Source organism: Nerophis ophidion, linkage group LG01 (assembly GCF_033978795.1).
Source record: "Nerophis ophidion isolate RoL-2023_Sa linkage group LG01, RoL_Noph_v1.0, whole genome shotgun sequence".
NCBI classification, from domain to species: domain Eukaryota; kingdom Metazoa; phylum Chordata; class Actinopteri; order Syngnathiformes; family Syngnathidae; genus Nerophis; species Nerophis ophidion.
Window position 1 is genome coordinate 86,110,102 of NC_084611.1, and position 21,048 is coordinate 86,131,149.

The 21,048-nt window shown below is 41.4% G+C and overlaps 1 protein-coding gene across 2 annotated transcripts in view; it reads right to left on the minus strand.

Moving 5' to 3' along the window:
* mgat3b (beta-1,4-mannosyl-glycoprotein 4-beta-N-acetylglucosaminyltransferase b) overlaps positions 1–21,048 on the minus strand; it is a 66,008-nt gene that overhangs the window by 7,879 nt on the left and 37,081 nt on the right. For both annotated transcript variants that reach the window (XM_061914331.1, XM_061914325.1), the window contains exons 2-5: positions 5,336–5,690; positions 4,620–5,269; positions 4,270–4,552; positions 1–4,126 (exon numbers count right to left, since the gene is read on the minus strand). The exon at positions 1–4,126 is cut by the window's left edge and continues 7,879 nt beyond it. In XM_061914331.1, coding sequence (XP_061770315.1) covers positions 3,641–4,126; positions 4,270–4,552; positions 4,620–5,269; positions 5,336–5,689 — 1,773 coding nt within the window. In that variant the 5' untranslated portion in view covers position 5,690 and the 3' untranslated portion in view covers positions 1–3,640. The remainder of the gene's footprint in view (positions 4,127–4,269; positions 4,553–4,619; positions 5,270–5,335; positions 5,691–21,048) is intronic.

A 21,048-nucleotide genomic window follows, 5' to 3' on the forward strand; every position in this document is an offset into this window, starting at 1 on the left:
TCTGATGTTAAAATGCAGTGTTAGCATGTCGCTCGCATAGCTACACTGATGTTGCTTACAGAGCACGATGTTAAAATGTAATGTTAGCATGTCGCTTGCATAGCTATGCTAGTGTAGCTAACATCTTGCATTATGTACCCCTGACACGAATTTAGCATCGCAAATAAAACTTCAACATGCAAGCTCGACTTAGCGGGGATGTTTTGATTGCCGTTATTGACGAGGACTCACTGACACGCGGCGCCGTGCCAAAGCTGCTGTTAGCCCCTGGCAGAGGTTCAAGCGGTGTAGCGGGCCACGCTTTAGCGCCATTAGCGGGCCGCGGGCTTTACTCGATTCCCTCGATGACACAACCTGCTTGGACGCTAACCCGTCAAACATTCATCGATCAATAGTCAAATGAAGCAATAAGCGCCGCTAACTCATCTCGCACTAGCAGCTAGAAACTTTTGCACTTCCGTTATTGGAGCAACGATATTGACGGTCTTTAAGTTAAAGTGGAGTGGTCATTGTTTTGGCAAGACCTAGGGGCCACATTCAGCACATGACATACTAAGCTTGACAACTGCATGTTGACGTTGGCATGTTATAGTGTTAGCAGGTTAGCAAAAATCGAAAGCCATGATTTTTTTGGTTAAAATGAATAAAATTAGCTTAAGTATTAGCATTTAACATCATCATGCTATTTTAGGTGAATTTAGCATACTTCTAAAATGGCGTTATAAATCAAAAGCCATAATTTTTAGGTTAAAATGAATAAAATTAAACTTAAATGTTAGCATGTAACGTTAGCATGCTATTATAGGTGAAGTTAGCCTACTTCTAAAATGGCGCCATAAATCAAGGCCATGATTTTTAGGTTAAAATGAATACAATTAGCTAAAATGCTACAATTAAATGTTAGCATGCTAGTGTTTGCATTTTAACATCGGTTAAATTTGTAGCTTTTGTATAAAAAGCCATAATTTTTAGGTGAAAATTAATAAAATTAGCTTATGTATTGGCATTTAGCGTTAGCATGCTTTATAGGTGAAGCTAGCGTACTTCTAAGGTGGCGCTAAAAATTAAAAGCCATGATTTTTAGGTTAAAATGCATAAAATTAGCTTAAGTATTATCATTTAATGTTATCATGCTATTATAGGGGAAGTTTGCGTACTCCTAAAATGGCACCTTTAATTAAGGCCATGGATTTTAGGTTAAAATGAATATATTAGCTAAAATGCTAAAATTAAACGTGAGCATGCTAATGTTTGCATTTTAACATTGAATACATTTATGGCTTTTGTATAGAAAGCCATGATTTTTAAGTTAAAATTAATAAAATTTGGTAAAAATATTAGTTTATTACATTAGCATGCTATTAGTGGTGAAGTTAGCATACTTCTAAAATGGCGCCATAAATCAAGGCCATGATTTTAGGTTAAAATGAATACAATTAGCTAAAATGCTAAAATTAAACATTAGCATGCTAATGTTTGCATTTTTAAGAATGGATAAATTAGTGGCCTTTGTATCAAAAGACATGATTGCTAGTGAGTCAAGTGTGCGTTTTTGTGCGTAAACCTGTCAATCAACGTGTGTGTCCTTCTGTGTGTGGTTGTGTGTCCATTTAGTTCATGCGTGCGTCATTGTGTGTGTGCCTGTGTTCCACAGTGTGTAGTTTCTCGCTTGCAGTTGTGTTGAATATTGGTTAGTCACTTGTTGTGTAGTTTGTGTCCGCATGCAACTGTATTGTTAGTTTAAGCATTTTTTGTGTGTCTATTAATTTGTGTGTCCGTCGCTGTGTCATTTGTCTATCAGCATGTGCTTGTGTTACTAGTGAGTAAAGTGTGTGTTTTTATGTGTTAACATGTCAATCAACATGTGTGTGTGTGTGTGTCAGTGTTTGTGTCTCAAAGTGTGCATTCATCCGCATGTAATTGTGTTGCGTGTGCGTTTTTGTGTGTGTAGTGTGTGTGAGTTTTCATCTTTGTCCCATTGTGTGCGTTTTTGTAGTCTCCAACATGGATATTGTGTTGTGAGTTTGTGTGTTTAAGAGTGTGCGTTTGTGCAACTATCAGCATGCGATTGTGTTGCTGGTTATTCAAGTGTGCGTTTTTGTGTGTGACCCTCTGTGTCGTTGTGTGTTTTTGCCAACTTTGTTCGTGTGTGCGGCAGTGTTTGTTTAGTTTGTGTAATTTTGTGCGTGTCTATCAAAGTGTGTTTATAAGTACTGTGTCAATTTGTGTGTCTGTCGCTATGTCATTTGTGTGTCCCAAAGTGTGCGTTTGTGTGATTGGCACACACAGACACATACACACACGTACACACACACACACACACACAGACAAAGACAAAAACACACACACACACAAATACATGAACACACGCACACACATACACAAAGACATACACACACACATACACACACACACACACACAGAAAGACACACACACAAAGACACAAACACACACACACACAAAGACGCAAACACACGCACACAAACACACACACACAAAGACAAAAAAACACACACACACACAAAGACACACTCACACACACAAAGACACACACATTCACCCACACACACACATTCACAAACACATTCACACAAACACAAACACACAAAGACGCAAACACACACACACACAAAGACACAAAAACACACACACAAAGACACAGTCACACACACACACACACACACAAATACATGAACACACGCACACACATACACAAAGACATACACACACAAACATACACACACACACACACACACACACACACACACACACAGAAAGACACACACACAAAGACACAAACACACACACACACACACAAAGACGCAAACACACGCACACAAACACACACACACAAAGACACACTCACACACACAAAGACACACACATTCACACACACACACACATTCACAAACACATTCACACAAACACACACAGACGCAAACACACACACAAAGACACAAAAACACACACACAAAGACACAGTCACACACACACACACACACACACACACACACAAAGACACACACATTCACACACACACACACTTACAAATTCACACACACACACACGCACACACAAAGACACAAACACACACACAGAAAGACAAAAACACATACACATGAAGACACACACACAAAAAGACATACTCACACACACACACACACACACAAATAACCACAAACGGACACACAGATACACACATTCCTGCAATTCTCATGTGGGAACTTGGAGCTTCCATTTAAATCATAAATACTATTTTTTGTTTGCGTTTTTTCTTCGCTCATGTACACACACACACACACACAAACACACACACACACACACACACACACACACACACACACACACACACACACACACACACACACAGGTGCATGCGAGATGAGTGCGGGCGTTGTGGGGACGCATCTCGGACAGGAAGTGTCCAAACAGGAAGGAATCTTCAAGTAAGAGGCTGGTCATCGCCGGATGTGGGCGGGGCAAACCGGCCCTAGCCACGCCCCCTACCAAGGGCAGGAATGAGGAAACGTTTTGGTTACTCCAGTGGTCGCGTCATGTCCGGGGCGGTCCCGGGAACGCCGTCAGTGCTTTTTAAGCGAGTCGGGTGGTGTTCCCGTCCTACCCAGGATGGCCGCCCTGCTACGCGGGCGTTAGGCTGTAGGGGTTCTCCAGGAGGTAGCGGTACCTGTCGTAGTGCTCCAGCATGTAGCGAGGGGCGTACATGTGCTCTTTGGGATCCACGGGGGGGTACTCCTGCACGGAGCCGTCGAACCAGCCGCCCGTGCGGATCAGTTCCCGGATGTAGTTGAGGTCGCACTTGTCCTCGTAGTCCCCCCAGCGCGGGAAGTCACCGTTCTGCGCCGACACCAGCTTGAGGTGGATGCCCTCGGGCGCGAAGCACCAGGAGCAGTGCCAGCCGGCGAAGTGGAAGGGGCTGCCCACGGACCACTGCACCAGGATGTGGCCTGTCTCGTTCTCGTACCTGCGGAAGCCCGGCAGCGTGTAGTACTGGCGCCGCCGCAGCTTGATGCCGTCGCCGTCGTAGACCTCGCGCAGCATGGCCACCGTGCAGCCCGACACCACCTCCAGCGAGCCCAGCTGCTTCCAGAAGAAGCCGTAGAGCGACTGCGGGGGGGGAGAAGAGGAAACGCTTAGTTAGCACTTCTTTTTCATACCTACTATTCTGTCATCAGTTTGAACCTGACAGGTTTCGCAATCAGCCAAAACCCAAGGCTCTAATATCGATATCAGAAGTGACAAAGTTGTACCTTGCGCATGTGGATGGCGAAAGGCTCCGTCCAGCCGTCAAACAGCTTGAGGAAGAGGAGGGCCTCACGAGCCGGGATCTCGTCAGCGTCGTTGATGACGAAGACGTCGTCCGACCGGACGCCGTCCACCCGGGACATGCCGTTGCTGGTCAGGAAGGTGCGCAGGTAGTCGTCGGCGATCCATCCGTCCTGCCGCCCGCCGTCCGGGAAGTGGTCGAGGAACACGTACAGGATCTTGTGGCGGACGTAGTCGTACGTGCCGTTGAGGAGACGACGAAGAAAACTGCAGAAGGAAATTAGGATTGACGGAGTTAGCGGCTGCGATACCACCGGAGGCAACGTTGGCTTACCTCAGAGGTCGTTTCTCTCCGTATGCCGTGAAGTTGGACTCGCAGACCAGGAACAGGTCGACGGCCTGGGCGAGCTCGTGAAAGCGCACGTGCAGCAGGTCGAACTCGTGATTCACATTGATAGCGTTGATGACCCGCCGAGGAGTCTCTCTGGGCGTCAGGCGATCCTTGGTGGGCAGGTTGGAGTGGTACACCATGGTGGGAACGCCGCAGTAGGGTCCGTGCCACCCCGGGCGGCACACGCACTTCACCAGACGTCGCCCGACTCGTGTCCTCGTCTTGGGTTTCGGAAGTGTGGATGGCTGCTGCTGAACCTCCAGAGGTTTCCGAAGCCCGGGCAGCCCTGTGCGTCCGCCTTCCCCGGCCGCGGCGGCGCCCGTCCTTCCGGAGTTGTCCTTTGGAATAGCCACCTCCGTGCCCTGCCGGAAGCAAAGAGCTCCGGCTTTGGTCCGCGCAAAGTACGGAGTTTTGTCGTCTTGCAGTTGGTGAGTGCGAGTGTGCATGTCTCCTATGGATTCCAAGGGGTCTGAAGTTTGGTCCAGCAGGGACCCCGCCGGGTGCTCAATGTCCGACAGGATGACCTGCTGGTAAACGCCTGCAGGTCGAGGAAGGCGGCTGGGTTCCCGGGCTTGGAAGTGGTCTTCTTCTTGCTGAATTTATAATGCAGGAATGAGATTGATATACAGAATATTCCAGAAGTCATTACCAAAAGTTACCTGATTCGGAACGTCTACCCGCAGGTTCTCCTCTGGTTTCTGCCAAGGGTGAGGGGGCGCCGGCTCCGGTTCTGCGTCCTCCGCCGCGTCGCCTTTGGCGTCCGACGGGTGGAGGGCCGGCAGGGGCGGGGCTTCTTCGGGGGAGGCAGGGCTGAGCAACGTGGCTGCCGCTCCCTTCTCCCTCCAGAACAAGCCAGAGACCATGATGAAGGACTTGATGTTGGAGTACGGGGCGGGGGCGGAGAGTTCTCGCAGCAGGGAGACGTAGTGGAGGGCCTTGTAGTAGTGCAGGAATGAGATGACGCACAGGCCCACTGTGCACAGCAAGAACACCCGGTGTCGCCGCATTTTCATCCTGGGAACCACACGGAACACAAAGAGTCGTTCACCAAAAAATGTCTACCGCTGTTGGTAATGTTAGCAATCAGCATGTTTGGCTGGTAAGTCATTTCATGAATCCACAAATGTTATATGCATATTTTTCAAAACTGGTCTGAAAAATGAGCTCCGGCTTAAGGCTACGATTCGTGCAAACCGAATTGAAATACTAACGTTAGCATGTTAACAGTTAGCACATGACAAGTACCAAGTTTTACGAGTTTTAGGAGCCCGCATGCAAAATTAGTTAAAAAAGCAAGCATGTTAACTTTACAATGCTATCTTTTCTATGTTATCTTGCCAACATTAGCATGCTAGCATTTCAGCTAATTTTGATGATTTCAACCTTAAATTGGTGGCATTTTATATCTTTAGCTACCTTCCAAGCAGGCTCGCTGTTCCCATTACAAAATTCTACCGTGGAGGCGCTAACGTTTCATGTTAGCATTTTAGCTGATTATATTCATTGGACTCTTAAGCACGATGGCTTTTGATACTTCACACCATGTTAGAAGTACGCCAACTTTTTCCTATGTTGCCTTGCTAACATTAGCATGCTAACATTTGATGCTAATGTGTTTTATTCAAACCAACACTGGTGGCTTTTGATATTTTCGGCCACTTTGCAAGTATGCCAACTCTCATCATTATTAAAGTTAAAGTTAAAGTTAAAGTTAAAGTAACAATGATTGTCACACATACTAGATGTGGCGAAATTATTCCCTGCACTTGACCCATCACCCTTGAACACCCCCTGGGAAGTGAGGGGAGCAGTGAGCAGCAGCGGTGCCACGCCCGGGAATCATTTATGGTGATTTAACCCCCAATTCCAACCCTTAATGCTGAGTGCCAAGCAGGGAGGTAATGGGTCCCGTTTTTATAGTCTTTGGTATGACTCGGCCGGGGTTTGAACTCACGACCTACCGATCTCAGGGCAGACTCTAACCACTAGGTTGAGTGTACTATTGACTTTGTTTTTATCCACCAATTGTATTTAGTAAAATAAGCAACCACTAGGCCACTGAGTAGCGTGCTAAGTTACCTACTCAGTGGCCTGGTGTGACCCTTTCTACAGGTTGTGGAGGCATAAAAAATTTTAGGTAAAATGTTCGCTAACTAGTTAGCTCATACACATCTTTAAATCTCTGGATGAAGAAATGTGCTGTTCAGACTTACTGGGGACCCTGGGGAAAAAAGAGTTAATATGGTTCATGGGGACCAAATTTAAATAACCGTGCATAATTCACACAGATTTGTTCGTGACTACTGAGGACCATTTAAAGGAGCGAGTGCAGTACCAGCTACAGCCCGATAAGGGGGCTGCTGTGCAAATGTCTCACACTCAAACTAACCAGTAAACATGTTTCATGGGTCAAAGTTTAAAAATCACTTCAACTATCATTTAAAAAGGTTTCCCTTTACGGGTCCCTATATCGTCGGAGGTCCCCTAAAGGTGAGTGTGTAAACAGAGCGATGTCCCCATTATGTCTGAAGTGCCAGAACACACACACACACACACACACACGCTAAGTGAGCTTTATCAGCAAATAGTGCAGGTGCATTTATAAATGATGCATTGCTTCTCCAATGTGCTTACAGGCCTGAACGGTAAGAACTCCATAAAGTTCTATTGTGCGTGCGTGTGTGTGAGTGTGTGTTTAAACTCCTCCCTCAGCACAAAGCAAGCTCATAAAAAAGGGGAGCGGCTTCACTTTGGTCTCCTCAGGACTACAAAGCATCAGTGGGACTATTTAGACGCGCCGTGGCTGTCGGGCCGCATTCAGTGACCTCACCTAACGAGCACCCCGGGGAGAGGAGAAAGGGGGGGCGGCAAGGAGGGGCCCAGTGAACACAAAACAAAGCCCAAAGACCCCAATTCCACTCCAGTCCTCGAGTTTTAACCAATAGGAGCTCAGAAACCTTCACATTCTGGTACGGCGACGAATCAATGTGAGAAAACACAGAAAAAAACCAAACAACTGTCAGCCCCTTTGGTTTGTCCATAATACACCGGAAATTCCTGACTTGCCAGCACAGCCTTGAATGCATCATTGGCTGCACAAACGCACAACTCTTTAATTGGACCAACTAATCATCTCCGCCGACAGTTTGCTTGTAGCCGTAACAAAGACTAGAAGGAATGTGACGCGCAAAGTGCAATCGGTAGCGTTCTGACATTAACACTTTTTTTTTTTTTGACGTACACACCTTAGAACGATATATTTTGCTAATTGACACGTTAGTTAGCATGCTAAAAATAGTCTTGTTAGCTTTTAAATTTTTTTTTAATTTAACAGGTATAATTTTGGTATTTCAATAATGAGAGCTGTTGTTAGTACTAGATGCATGCTAACATTAGCGTGCTAACATATTAAAAACCTTTTTTAGGTACACACCTTAGAATGATATATTTTGCTAATTGACACATGTTAGTTAGCAGGCTAAAAATAGTCTTGTTAGGTTTTTTAAAACAATCTAATTCAACAGGTATCATTTTGGTATTTCAATAATGAGTGCTGTTGTTGGTACTAGATGCATGCTAACATTAGCATGCTAGCATATTAAAAACCTTTTTTAGGTACACACCTCAGAGTGACATATTTCGGTATTTGGCACATCTTAGTTAGCATGCTAACAATACTCTTGTTAGTTTAAAAAAAACATCTCAGTTAACGGGTATAATTTTAGTAATTCAATAATGAGAGCTGTTGTTGACAACATTAGCGTGCTAGCATTTTAAAAACTTTTTTTTAGGTACACACCTTAGAATGATATATTTTGCGAATTGACACATGTTAGTTAGTATGCTAACAATAGTCTTGTTAGCTTTAAAAAAAAATCTAATTTAACAGGTATAATTTTGGTATTTCAATAATAAAAGCTGTTGTTGATCCTTGATGCATGCTAATGTTAGAGTGCTAGCATTTTAAAACCTTTTTTTTAGATACACACCTTCAAATGATATATTTTGCTAATTGACACATGTTAGTTAGCATGCTAACAATAGTCTTGTTAGGTTTAAAAAAAAAAAAATCTAATTTAACAGGTATTATTTTGGTATTTCAATAATGTTGTTGATACCTGATGCATGCTAACGTTGGCGTGCTAGCATTTCAACAACTTTTTTTTAGGTACACACCTAAACAACAAATTGGCAACAGTTTTTCGTAGATGAAATGAATGGGTTGGTGTTGGGATTTTTCGAAGCGGTTGAAAAATGTTGACGTAGTAACAGTTTGAATTTAAATAGGCATTTCAAAATATAAAATGAAAAAAATAGTTGAAAATCATATGAAACGGTTGAAAAATGTAGGCTTAGTAACAGTTTGAATTTAAATAGGTATTTCAGAATTTCAGGAATTTCGGAAATTTTCGAGAAAAATAATACAACAATTTTCTTAGATGACATGAATGGGTTGGTTTTGAAAGTTGTCAAAACGGTTGAAAAATATTGACGTAGTAACAGTTTGAATTTAAATAGGCATTTTGGAATTCCTGGAAAAACGGGAATTTAAAAAAAAAATAATACAACGATTTTCGTAGATGATATGAATAGGTTGGCGTTGAAATTTTTCAAAACAATTGAAAAATGTTGACGTAGTAACAGTTTTACTATACATAGGTTTTTCGGAATTCCTGGAATTTAGGGAAAAATGGGAATATAAAAAAATACAACAATTGTTGTAGATGATGTGAAATGGTTGAACAATTTTGACGTATTAAAAGTTTGAATTTAAATACATATTTCAGAATTCCTGGAATTTCGGGAAAAACTGGAATTTTTGAAAAAAAATAATAATACAACAATTGTTGTATTATTTTTTTGCAAGACTGAAAATTGTTGACGTAGTAACAGTTTGAATTTAAATAAGTATTTAAATTTCCCGGTCTGGACGGACATTTTGATACTGGAACGGTTCCTATCCGTCAGGCTTGCCACTGACAGTTTGTTTGTGTTTTAGTTTTTCGTCTGTGTTTAGTATTTCCTGTTTTTAGTTCCTCTCACCGCTCTTATTTTGTTTGTTTCCAGTTTTTTTCCCCTGTACGTGTTTTCCCCTCAGCAGCGGCTGATTGGCACCTGGCCACACCTGGTGTCAATCAGCCCGCTCCTAATTGTACCTGCTTTGTCTTCCAGTAAAGGCTGGATTATTGTCGCTCTTGTCGTTGCTACATGTCATTTATCGCCGCTCCTGTCGCATCGTGTCGTGTCGCTCCTGTCGTGTCATTTCCGCGTAGGGGTAAGCTATATTTCGGTAGCAGCTTGTAGCTTACTGTCTTTTGTTCCCTGCTTTCAGTTTGTCTTTGTACAACATGTGACGACTTCCGTTTTCCTGCTCACTACCCGCTAGCTTCCACGCTAGGTCCTTTTTGCTTTTGTTAGCTTCCATGCCAAGCTCCTTTTGTTTTCTAACTCCCATGCTAGCTCTTTAAGTTTGTTTATCCGCCTCGTGCGCGCTTTTTTTTAGTACCCTTTTGTTTGTTCTTGTATTTTGATTAAATCATGTATTCCCATTGAATGCCTGCCTCCTTCTCTGCATCTTGGGGTTCGTCACAAACTAACTCTCACACTATCGGGTAGAAAACTGCGGGGTGTGGAGCGTGCCAAAGCACCTAAATGTGTGGGGTGTTTTGCATTTTTCCCATCATGCCTTGCATGTTAGAGTTTTTTTTTTTTATACCCACACAGATCAGTAAGCAGGTTGAATTAAGTGTGACCATGTTTGTTGACTTTTTCTGTTGGTTTAATTTTTTTTTTCCTGCACCATGACTAGGGAAGGTTGTTTGTATTGTGTCATATAGATAAAGAAGAAGAATTCCATCATAATTGAATAATATCTTTATAAAGAAAACTGTTGTGTTTATGACGAATTTGTGTGAATAGCTAACATGTGCGATAGTCATTTTTGCAAGGTAGAAAAGGGTAAGGTAGGTTTAAATAAGTTGTGCTTCTTCCTACTCTTTTTCGGGCATATTTAAAAAAAAGAAAATAAGTACAATATGTGTCCTATTAAAACTGTACACCTGCTAGAAACTAACCCCGACTTAAGAACCACGGTGCTACCACAGTACATAATCATCATGGCCAGTGGCTGGTGTACAAGCTGTACACTGACTACTCTCGAGTACACGAAGACAACACGTTAAAGTGACGACGAGTACAACAAAGTAACAACGTTTGACAAAAGTGCCGGCGCATCAAAATCTTACTCTTTGGCGTGGACGAAATGGTTGCTTGCCGGGTGTTGTTGACGTGTGCCTTTGGAAGCCCTCGCACTCACCTCACACAACAACTTCCTCAATTTCACTTCCACTTTTTTGGTCGACTTCTTTCTCTTTCACTTGGCTCATTAAGTCAAAAATTCCCAAGGTCAAAAGTTTTTAAAGAGCCATGAATAATGACAACACTGTAGTGTGGTTTTACATAGCTAGCCATTAGCACAGTAGTCGCGGTTAACGATCTAGCTGTTAGCTAGCGATTGGCGCACCAGTTTCCAGCGAGCGATTTGCTGACGAGTCGCCAGCTTGCAATTACCACTCCAGTGGCCAGCTAACGATTAGCAGTCTAGTTAGCAGTCACAGGTTAGTACCCGAGTTGTCACCAAGCATCTAGCGCACCAGTTTCCAGCTAGCGATTAGCAGACAGGTTACCAGCTTGCAATTAACAAACAAGTTGTCACCGAGCAACTAGCGCACCAGTTGGTAGCTAGCGCGCAATTTGCGCTATAGTTGCCAGCTAGCAATTAACACACAAGTTGTCAGTTAGCGATTAGCACACATGTTGCCAGCTAGCAATTAACACACAGGTAATCACCTAGCAACTAGCACACCAGTTGCCAGCTAGCGTGCAATCTGCGCTATAGTTGCCAGCTAGCAACTAACGCTGTAGTTGCCAGCTAGCAATTAGCACATAAGTTGCCAGCTAGCGCACAAGTTGTCAGCCAGCAATTAGTGCACAGTTGCCAGCCCTAGTTGTCACCTAGCAACTAGCGCACCAGTTGCCAGCTGGCGTGCAATTTGCGCTATTGTTGCCAGCTAGCAACTAACGCTGTAGTTTCCAGCTAGCGATTAGCACACAAGTTGCAGGTAGCAGTTAACACACAAGTTGTCATCTAGCGATTAGCACACATGTTGCCAGCTAGCAATTAACACACAAGTTGTCACCTGGCAACTAGCGCACCAGTTGCCAGCTAGCGTGCAGTCTGCGCTATAGTTGCCAGCTAGCAACTAACGCTGTAGATGCCAGCTAGCGATTAGCACATAAGTTGCCAGCTAGCAATTAACCCACAAGTTGTCAGCCAGCAATTAGTGCACAGTTGCCAGCCCTAGTTGTCACCTAGCCACTAGCGCACCAGTTGCCAGCTGGCGTGCAATTTGCGCTATTGTTGCCAGCTAGCAACTAACTCTGTAGTTTCGAGCTAGCGATTATCACACAAGTTGCAGGTAGCAGTTAACACACAAGTTGTCAGCTAGTGTGCAATTTGCGCTACCATTGCCAGCTAAAAAACTAACGCTGTAGTAGCCAGCTGGCGAATTGCACACAAGTTGCCAGCTAGCAATTAACACACACGTTGTCACCTAGCAACTAGCGCACCAGTTGCCAGCTAGCGTGCAGTCTGCGCTATAGTTGCCAGCTAGCAACTAACGCTGTAGATGCCAGCTAGCGATTAGCACATAAGTTGCCAGCTAGCAATTAACCCACAAGTTGTCAGCCAGCAATTAGTGCACAGTTGCCAGCCCTAGTTGTCACCTAGCCACTAGCGCACCAGTTGCCAGCTGGCGTGCAATTTGCGCTATTGTTGCCAGCTAGCAACTAACGCTGTAGTTTCGAGCTAGCGATTAGCACACAATTTGCAGGTAGCAGTTAACACACAAGTTGTCAGCTAGTGTGCAATTTGCGCTACCATTGCCAGCTAAAAAACTAACGCTGTAGTAGCCAGCTGGCGAATTGCACACAAGTTGCCAGCTAGCAATTAACACACAAGTTGTCAGCTAGCGATTAGCACACAAGTTGCCAGCTAGCAATTAACACACAAGTTGTCACCTAGCAACTAGCGCACCAGTTGCCAGCTAGCGTGCAATCTGCGCTATAGTTGCCAGCTAGCAACTAACGCTGTAGTTGCCAGCTAGCAATTAGCACATAAGTTGCCAGCTAGCAATTAACCCACAAGCTGTCAGCCAGCAATTAGTGCACAGTTGCCAGCCCTAGTTGTCACCTAGCAACTAGCGCACCAGTTGCCAGCTGGCGTGCAATTTGCGCTCTTGTTGCCAGCTAGCAACTAACGCTGTAGTTTCCAGCTAGCGATTAGCACACAAGTTGCAGGTAGCAGTTAACACACACGTTGTCAGCTAGCGTGCAATTTGCGCTACCATCACCAGCTAAAAAACTAACGCTGTAGTAGCCAGCTAGCGAATTGCACACAAGTTCCCAGCTAGCAATTAACACACAAGTTGTCATCTAGCGATTAGTACACATGTTGCCAGCTAGCAATTAACACACATGTTGTCACCTAGCACACCAGTTGCCAGCTAGCGTGCAATCTGCGCTATAGTTGCCAGCTAGCAATTAACGCTGTAGTTGCCAGCTAGCGATTAGCACAAGTTGCCAGCTAGCAATTAGCACACAAGTTGTCAGCTAGCCATTAGCACACACATCGCCAGCTAGCAATTAACAAACAGGTGTCACCTAGCAACTAGCGCACCAGTTGCCAGCTAGCATGGAATTTGCGCGATCGTTGCCAGCTAGCAATTAACGCTGTAGTTGCCAGCTAGTGATTAGCACACAAGTTGACAGCTAGCAATTAACACACAAGCTGTCAGCTAGCTATTAACCTAGCAACTAGTGCACCAGTTTCCAGCTAGCGTGCAATTTGCCCTATCGTTGCCAGCTAGAAACTAACGCTGTAGTTGCCAGCTAGTAATTAGCACACAAGTTTCCAGCTAGCAATTAGCACACAAGCTGTCAGCTAGCAATTAGTGTGCAGTTGCCAGCCCTGGTTGTCACCTAGCAACTAGTGCACCCATTGCCAGCTAGCGTGCTATTTGCGCTATCTTTACCAGCTGGCAATTAACGTTGTAGTTGCCAGCAAGCGATTAACACATAAGTTGCCAGCTAGTGATTAACAATCTAATTTCCATGTACTAGAAACCACGTTAATACTCCCATGCTTTTATTTTGACACTTATTTTGCACTTAACATAACAGTTTTTCCTCACACTTATGGAAGGCGTGGAAAAATAGCTGAGAAAAGAGCAAAAAACAAAACAGTGGGGTAGAAGCCATGTTAATACTCCCATGCTTTTATTTTGACACTTATTTTGCACTGAACATAACAGCGCTTCCTCACATGTATGGAAGACATGGAAAAAAACAAGCTGAGACAAGAGCAGAAAAAAACAGATAGTGGGGTAGAAGCCATGTTATTACTCCCGTGCTTTTATTTTGACACTTATTTTGCACTGAACATAACAGCGCTTCCTCACGCCTATGAAAGGCAGCGCCCCCCGCGACCCCAAAAAGGGAATAAGCGGTAGAAAATGGATGGATGGATGGGAAAAAAAGCTGAGACAACAGCAAAAAAAAAAAAAAAAAAAAAAAAAGTGAGGTAAAAGCCATGTTAATACTTCCGTGCTTTTATTTTGACACTTATTTTGCACTGAACATAACAGCGCTTCCTCACATGTATGGAAGGAATGGGGGGAAAAAAGCTGAGACAAGAGCAGAAAAAAACAAAACAGTGGGGTAGAAGCCATGTTAATACTCCCGTGCTTTTATTTTGACACTTATTTTGCACTGAACATAACAGCGCTTCCTCACAACTACGGAAGGCATGGAAAAAAAGCTGAGACAAAAGCAGAAAAAAACCATAATAGTGGGGTAGAAGCCATGTTAATACTCCCATGCTTTTATTTTGACACTTATTTTGCACTGAACATAACAGCGCTTCCTCACATGTATGGAAGGAATGGGGGAAAAAAGCTGAGACAAGAGCAGAAAAAAACAAAACAGTGGGGTAGAAGCCATGTTAATACTCCCGTGCTTTTATTTTGACACTTATTTTGCACTGAACATAACAACGCTTCCTCACATGTATGGAAGGAATGGGGAAAAAAAGCTGAAACAACAGCAAAAAATAAATAAAAATAGAGAGGTAAAAGCCATGTTAATACTCCCATGCTTTTATTTTGACACTTATTTTGCACTGAACATAACAGCGCTTCCTCACATGTATGGAAGGAATGGGGGAAAAAAGCTGAGACAAGAGCAGAAAAAAACAAAACAGTGGGGTAGAAGCCATGGTAATACTCCCGTGCTTTTATTTTGACACTTATTTTGCACTGAACATAACAGCGCTTCCTCACAACTACGGAAGGCATGGAAAAAAAGCTGAGACAAAAGCAGAAAAAAACCATAATAGTGGGGTAGAAGCCATGTTAATACTCCCATGCTTTTATTTTGACACTTATTTTGCACTGAACATAACAGCGCTTCCTCACATGTATGGAAGGAATGGGGGAAAATAGCTCAGACAACAGCAAAAAAAAATTAAAAATAGTGAGGTAAAAGCCATGTTAATACTTCCGTGCTTTTATTTTGACACTTATTTTGCACTGAACATAACAACACTTCCTCACATGTATGGAAGGAATGGGGGAAAAAAGCTGAGACAAGAGCAGAAAAAAAAATAGTGAGGTAAAAGCCATGTTAATACTTAAAGGGGTTGTACTTGTATAGAGCGCTTTTTTACCTTCAAGGTACTCAAAGCGCTTTGACACTACTTCCACATTTACCCATTCACACACACATTCACACACACTGATGGAGGGAGCTGCCATGCAAGGCGCCAACCAGCACCCATCAGGAGCAAGGGTGAAGTGTCTTGCTCAGGACACAACGGACGTGACAAAGTTGGTACTAGGTGGGATTTGAACCAGGGACCCTCGGGTTGCGCACGGCCACTTTCATACTGCGCCACGCCGTCCCTAATACTTCCATGCTTTTATTTTGACACTTATTTTGCACTCAACATAACAGCGCTTCCTCACGCTTATAAAAGGCATGGAAAAAAAGCTGAGACAACAGCAAAAAAAAAAAAAAAAATTGTGAGGTAAAAGCCATGTTAATACTTCCATGCTTTTATTTTGACACTTATTTTGCACTGAACATAACAGTTTTTCCTCACACTTATGGAAGGCGTGGAAAAATAGCTGAGAAAAGAGCAAAAAACATAATAGTGGGGTAGAAGCCATGTTAATACTCCCGTGCTTTTATTTTGACACTTATTTTGCACTGAACATAACAACGCTTCCTCACATGTATGGAAGACATGGGAAAAAAAACTGAGACAAGAGCAGAAAAAAAACATAATAGTGGGGTAGAAGCCATGTTAATACTCCCGTGCTTTTATTTTGACACTTATTTTGCACTGAACAAGAAGGTGTGACCTTATAAAAACCATTCAGCGTTAGAACAGGAAGAAGAAACAAGTCCAAACAGGAAGTTGTGACTGCCAACTGGGTTAAAGAACAAAAAAGTTTGCTTTTTAACGACTCTCATTTCCTGCTACATTTTTTTTTATTATTGCTTCTTTTGTTTTGGCGGACTAACAATCCTCATTTCCTGTTTGTCTTTCCAAACATCCCCTGACCTGGAATATTCAAGTCGGAGAAAAATGTGCAGCATGCCAGCGATTAGCAGACACTTCCAGCGTGCCAGCGATTAGCAGACAAGAGACGACATTATGTCCCTGACACACAGAATAACTGAAGATGGACAAAAGCTGGCTTCTGTTCAAGACCCGCCCCCCCCCCCCCCAAATAAAGCTCCTTTCACACAAAACAAGCGTTCACCCACCAGGGGGCGGAGTTATGCGATAGTCACGTGACTATAATGCACAGTCCACAAAGTGTCAACACACGCACTAATGTGCACACATGTTTCAGTCAAGTCCTTCACAAAAGGGAAACATACTAGGCTAAGGGCAGCTACACAACTGCCGAGCACACAGTAGCACACAAGCTAGACGTACGTAAAAATCACTGAAGTGTGTAACAGGGTAAAAAAAATAAGTCAGATAACCAACACGCACAACTTAGACGTACCTATAAAAATAAAAACGCTAACTTTTCCTATGTCATTATGCCAATGTTTCTAAGGGGCGGGGGTCATAAACAGCCATCGCCTTTGGTTACAGAACAGTTCAAAGAAAAGGTCAAAGAAAAAACAATTTCTGGCAAAATTTGAACTTGGAAATCATGCTTTTGGTACTTGTCGCCGTCTTTTATGCTCGCGTTTTAGCTACATCTAATAATTACAACCTAAAATTTTTAGATTTTGTTACGTTACGTCATCTTGCATTAAAAAATGCTAGCGTTAGCCTGCTAACGTTTTATGTTTGGTTTTCAGCTCATTTGATTTGTTGAAACCTAAAACTCGTGACTTCTGATACCTGGCGCCATCTTAGAAGTATGCCAACCTTTTCTGTTATCTTGCTAAAATTAGCATGCTAATTCATCATACTTGCATTTTAGCTGACTTTAATCATTTAAACTTAAAATTTGTGTATTTTGACAGTTTTTGCAATCTTGCAAGTCTGCTAACTGTTTCTGTTATCTTGCTAACAATAGCATGCTAACATTAAAATGCTAATGTTCCATGCTAGCATTTCAGCTGATTTTAATCATTTAAACTTAAAATTTGTGGATTTTGACACTTTTCACCATGTTGCAAGTAGGCTAACTGTTTCACATTATAAAATGCTAGTGTTAGCATGCTAACCTTTTATGTTTGCTTTTCAGCTCATTTGATTTGTTGAAACCTAAAACTCGTGACTTCTGATACCTGGCGCCATCTTAGAAGTATGCAAACCTTTTCTGTTATCTTGCTAAAATTAGCATGCTCATTTTTGATACTAGCATTTTAGCTGACTTTAATCATTTAAACTTAAAATTTGTGGATTTGGACAATTTTTGCAATCTTGCAAGTCTGCTAACTGTTTCTGTTATCTTGCTAACAATAGCATGCTAACATTAAAATGCTAATGTTCCATGCTAGCATTTCAGCTGATTTTAATCATTTAAACTTAAAATTTGTGGATTTTGACACTTTTCACCATGTTGCAAGTAGGCTAACTGTTTCACATTATAAAATGCTAGTGTTAGCATGCTAACCTTTTATGTTTGCTTTTCAGCTCATTTGATTTGTTTAAACCTAAAACTCGTGACTTCTGATACCTGGCACCATCTTAGAAGTATGCAAACCTTTTCTGTTATCTTGCTAAAATTAGCATTCTAATTTTTGATACTAGCATTTTAGCTGACTTTAATAATTTAAACTTAAAATTTGTGGATTTGGACAGTTTTTGCAATCTTGCAAGTCAGCTAACTGTTTCTGTTATCTTGCTAACAATAGCATGCTAACATTAAAATGCTAATGTTCCATGCTAGCACTTCAGCTGATTTTAATCATTTAAACTTAAAAGTTGTGGATTTTGACACTTTTCACCATGTTGCAAGTAGGCTAACTGTTTCACATCATAAAATGCTAGTGTTAGCATGCTAACATTTTATGTTTGCTTTTCAGCTCATTTGATTTGTTTAAACCTAAAACTCGTGACTTCTGATACCTGGCGCCATCTTAGAAGTATGCCAACCTTTTCTGTTATCTTGCTAAAATTAGCATGCTAATTTTTCATAATTGCATTTTAGCTGACTTTAATCATTTAAACTTAAAATTTGTGGATTTTGACAGTTTTTGCAATCTTGCAAGTCAGCTAACTGTTTCTGTTATCTTGCTAACAATAGCATGCTAACATTAAAATGCTAATGTTCCATGCTAGCATTTCAGCTGATTTTAATCATTTAAACTAAAAAGTTGTGGATTTTGACACTTTTCACCATGTTGCAAGTATGCTAACTGTTTCACGTTATAAAATGCTAGTCTTATCATGCTAACCTTTTATGTTTGCTTTTCAGCTCATTTGATTTGTTTAAACCTAAAACTTGTGACTTCTGATACCTGGCGCCATCTTAGAAGTATGCTAACCTTTTCTGTTATCTTGCTAAAATTAGCATGCTAATTCATCATACGTGCATTTTAGCTGACTTTAATAATTTAAACTTGAAATTTGTGGATTTTGACAGTTTTTGCAATCTTGCAAGTCAGCTAACTGTTTCTGTTATCTTGCTAACAATAGCATGCTAACATTAAAATGCTAATGTTCAATGCTAGCATTTCACCTGATTTTAATAATTTAAACTTAAAATTTGTAGATTTTGACACTTTTCACCATGTTGCAAGTATGCTAACTGTTTCACATCATAAAATGCTAGTGTTAGCATGCTAACCTTTTATGTTTGCTTTTCAGCTCATTTGATTTGTTGAAACCTAAAACTTGTGACTTCTGATACCTGGCGCCATCTTAGAAGTATGCTAACCTTTTCTGTCATCTTGCTAAAATTAGCATGCTAATTTCTCATACTTGCATTTTAGCTGACTTTAATAATTTAAACTTAAAATTTGTGGATTTGGACAGTTTTTGCAATCTTGCAAGTCTGCGAACTGTTTCTGTTATCTTGCTAACAATAGCATGCTAACATTAAAATGCTAATGTTCCATGCTAGCATTTCAGCTGATTTTAATCATTTAAACTTAAAATTTGTGGATTTTGACACTTTTCACCATGTTGCAAGTATGCTAACTGTTCCATGTTATAAAATGTTAGCGTTAGCATGCTAACCTTTTATGTTTGCTTTTCAGCTCATTTGATTTGTTTAAACCTAAAACTCGTGACTTCTGATACCTGGCGCCATCTTAGAAGTATGCTAACCTTTTCTGTTATCTTGCTAAAATTAGCGTGCTAATTTTTCATACTTGCATTTTAGCTGACTTTAATAATTTAAACTTAAAATTAGTGGATTTTGACAGTTTTTACAATCTTGCAAGTCAGCTAACTGTTTCTGTTATCTTGCTAACAATAGCATGCTAACATTAAAATGCTAATGTCCCATGCTAGCATTTCAGCTGATTTTAATCATTTAAACTTAAAATTTGTGGATTTTGACACTTTTCACAATGTTGCAAGTATGCTAACTGTTTCACATTATAAAATGCTAGCGTTAGCATGCTAACCTTTTATGTATGCTTTTCAGCTCAGTTGATTTGTTTAAACCTAAAACTCGTGACTTCGGATACCTGGCGCCATCTTAGAAGAATGCTAACTTTTTCTGTTATCTTGCTAACATTAGCATGGTAATGTTTCATGCTAGCATTTCAGCTGATTATAATCATTTAAACCTTAAACTTGTGTATTCTGACAATTTTCACTATCTTGCAAGTATGCTAACTGTTTCGCGTTATAAAATGCTAGCGTTAGCCTGCTAAAATTGTATATTTGCTTTTCAGCTCATTGATCTGTTTAAACCTAAAACTTGTGACGTTTGATGCTAGGTGCCATCTTAGAAGAATGCTAACTTTTTTAGCATGCTAATGTTTCATGCTAGCATTTCAGCTGATTTTAATCATTTGAACTTAAAATTTGTGGATTTTGACACTTTTCGCCATCTTGCACGTATGCTAACTGTTTCGCGTTATAAAATGCTACCGTTAGCCTGCTAACCTTTTATGTTTGCTTTTCAGCTCATTTGATTTGTTTAAACCTAAAACTTGTGACATTTGAGACCAGGTGGCATCTTAGAACAATGCTAACTTTTTTTTAGCATGCTTAAATTAGCATGTTAATTTTTCATGCTAGCATTTCAGCTGATTTTAATCATTTAAACTTAAAATTTGTGGATTTTGACACTTTTCGCCATCTTGCAAGTATGTTAACTGTTTCGCGCTATAAAATGCTAGTGTTAGCCTGCTAACGTGTTATGTTTGCTATTCAGCTCATTTGATTTGTTTAAACCTAAAACTTGTGACTTTTGATTCTAGGCGCCATCTTAGAAGTATGCTAACTTTTTCTGTTATCTTGTGAATATTAGCATGCTAATGCTTCATGCTAGCATTTCAGCTGATTTTAATCATTTAAACTTAAAATGTGTGGATTTTGATACTTTTCGCCATCTTGCAAGTATGCTAAATGTTCCCGTTACAACCTGCTGACGTTAGCATGCTAATATTTTCAGCTAGCTTTTTAGATCATTTGATTTGTTTAAACCTAAAAATCGTGACTTTTGATACTTGGCATCATCTGAGAAGTATGCTAACTTTTTCTGGTATCTTGCTTAGGTTACCATGCTAATGTTCTGTGCTAGCATTTTAACTGATTTTAATCATTTATACCTAAAGTTTGTGGATTTTGACATTTTTCGCCATCTTGCAAGTCTGCTAACGG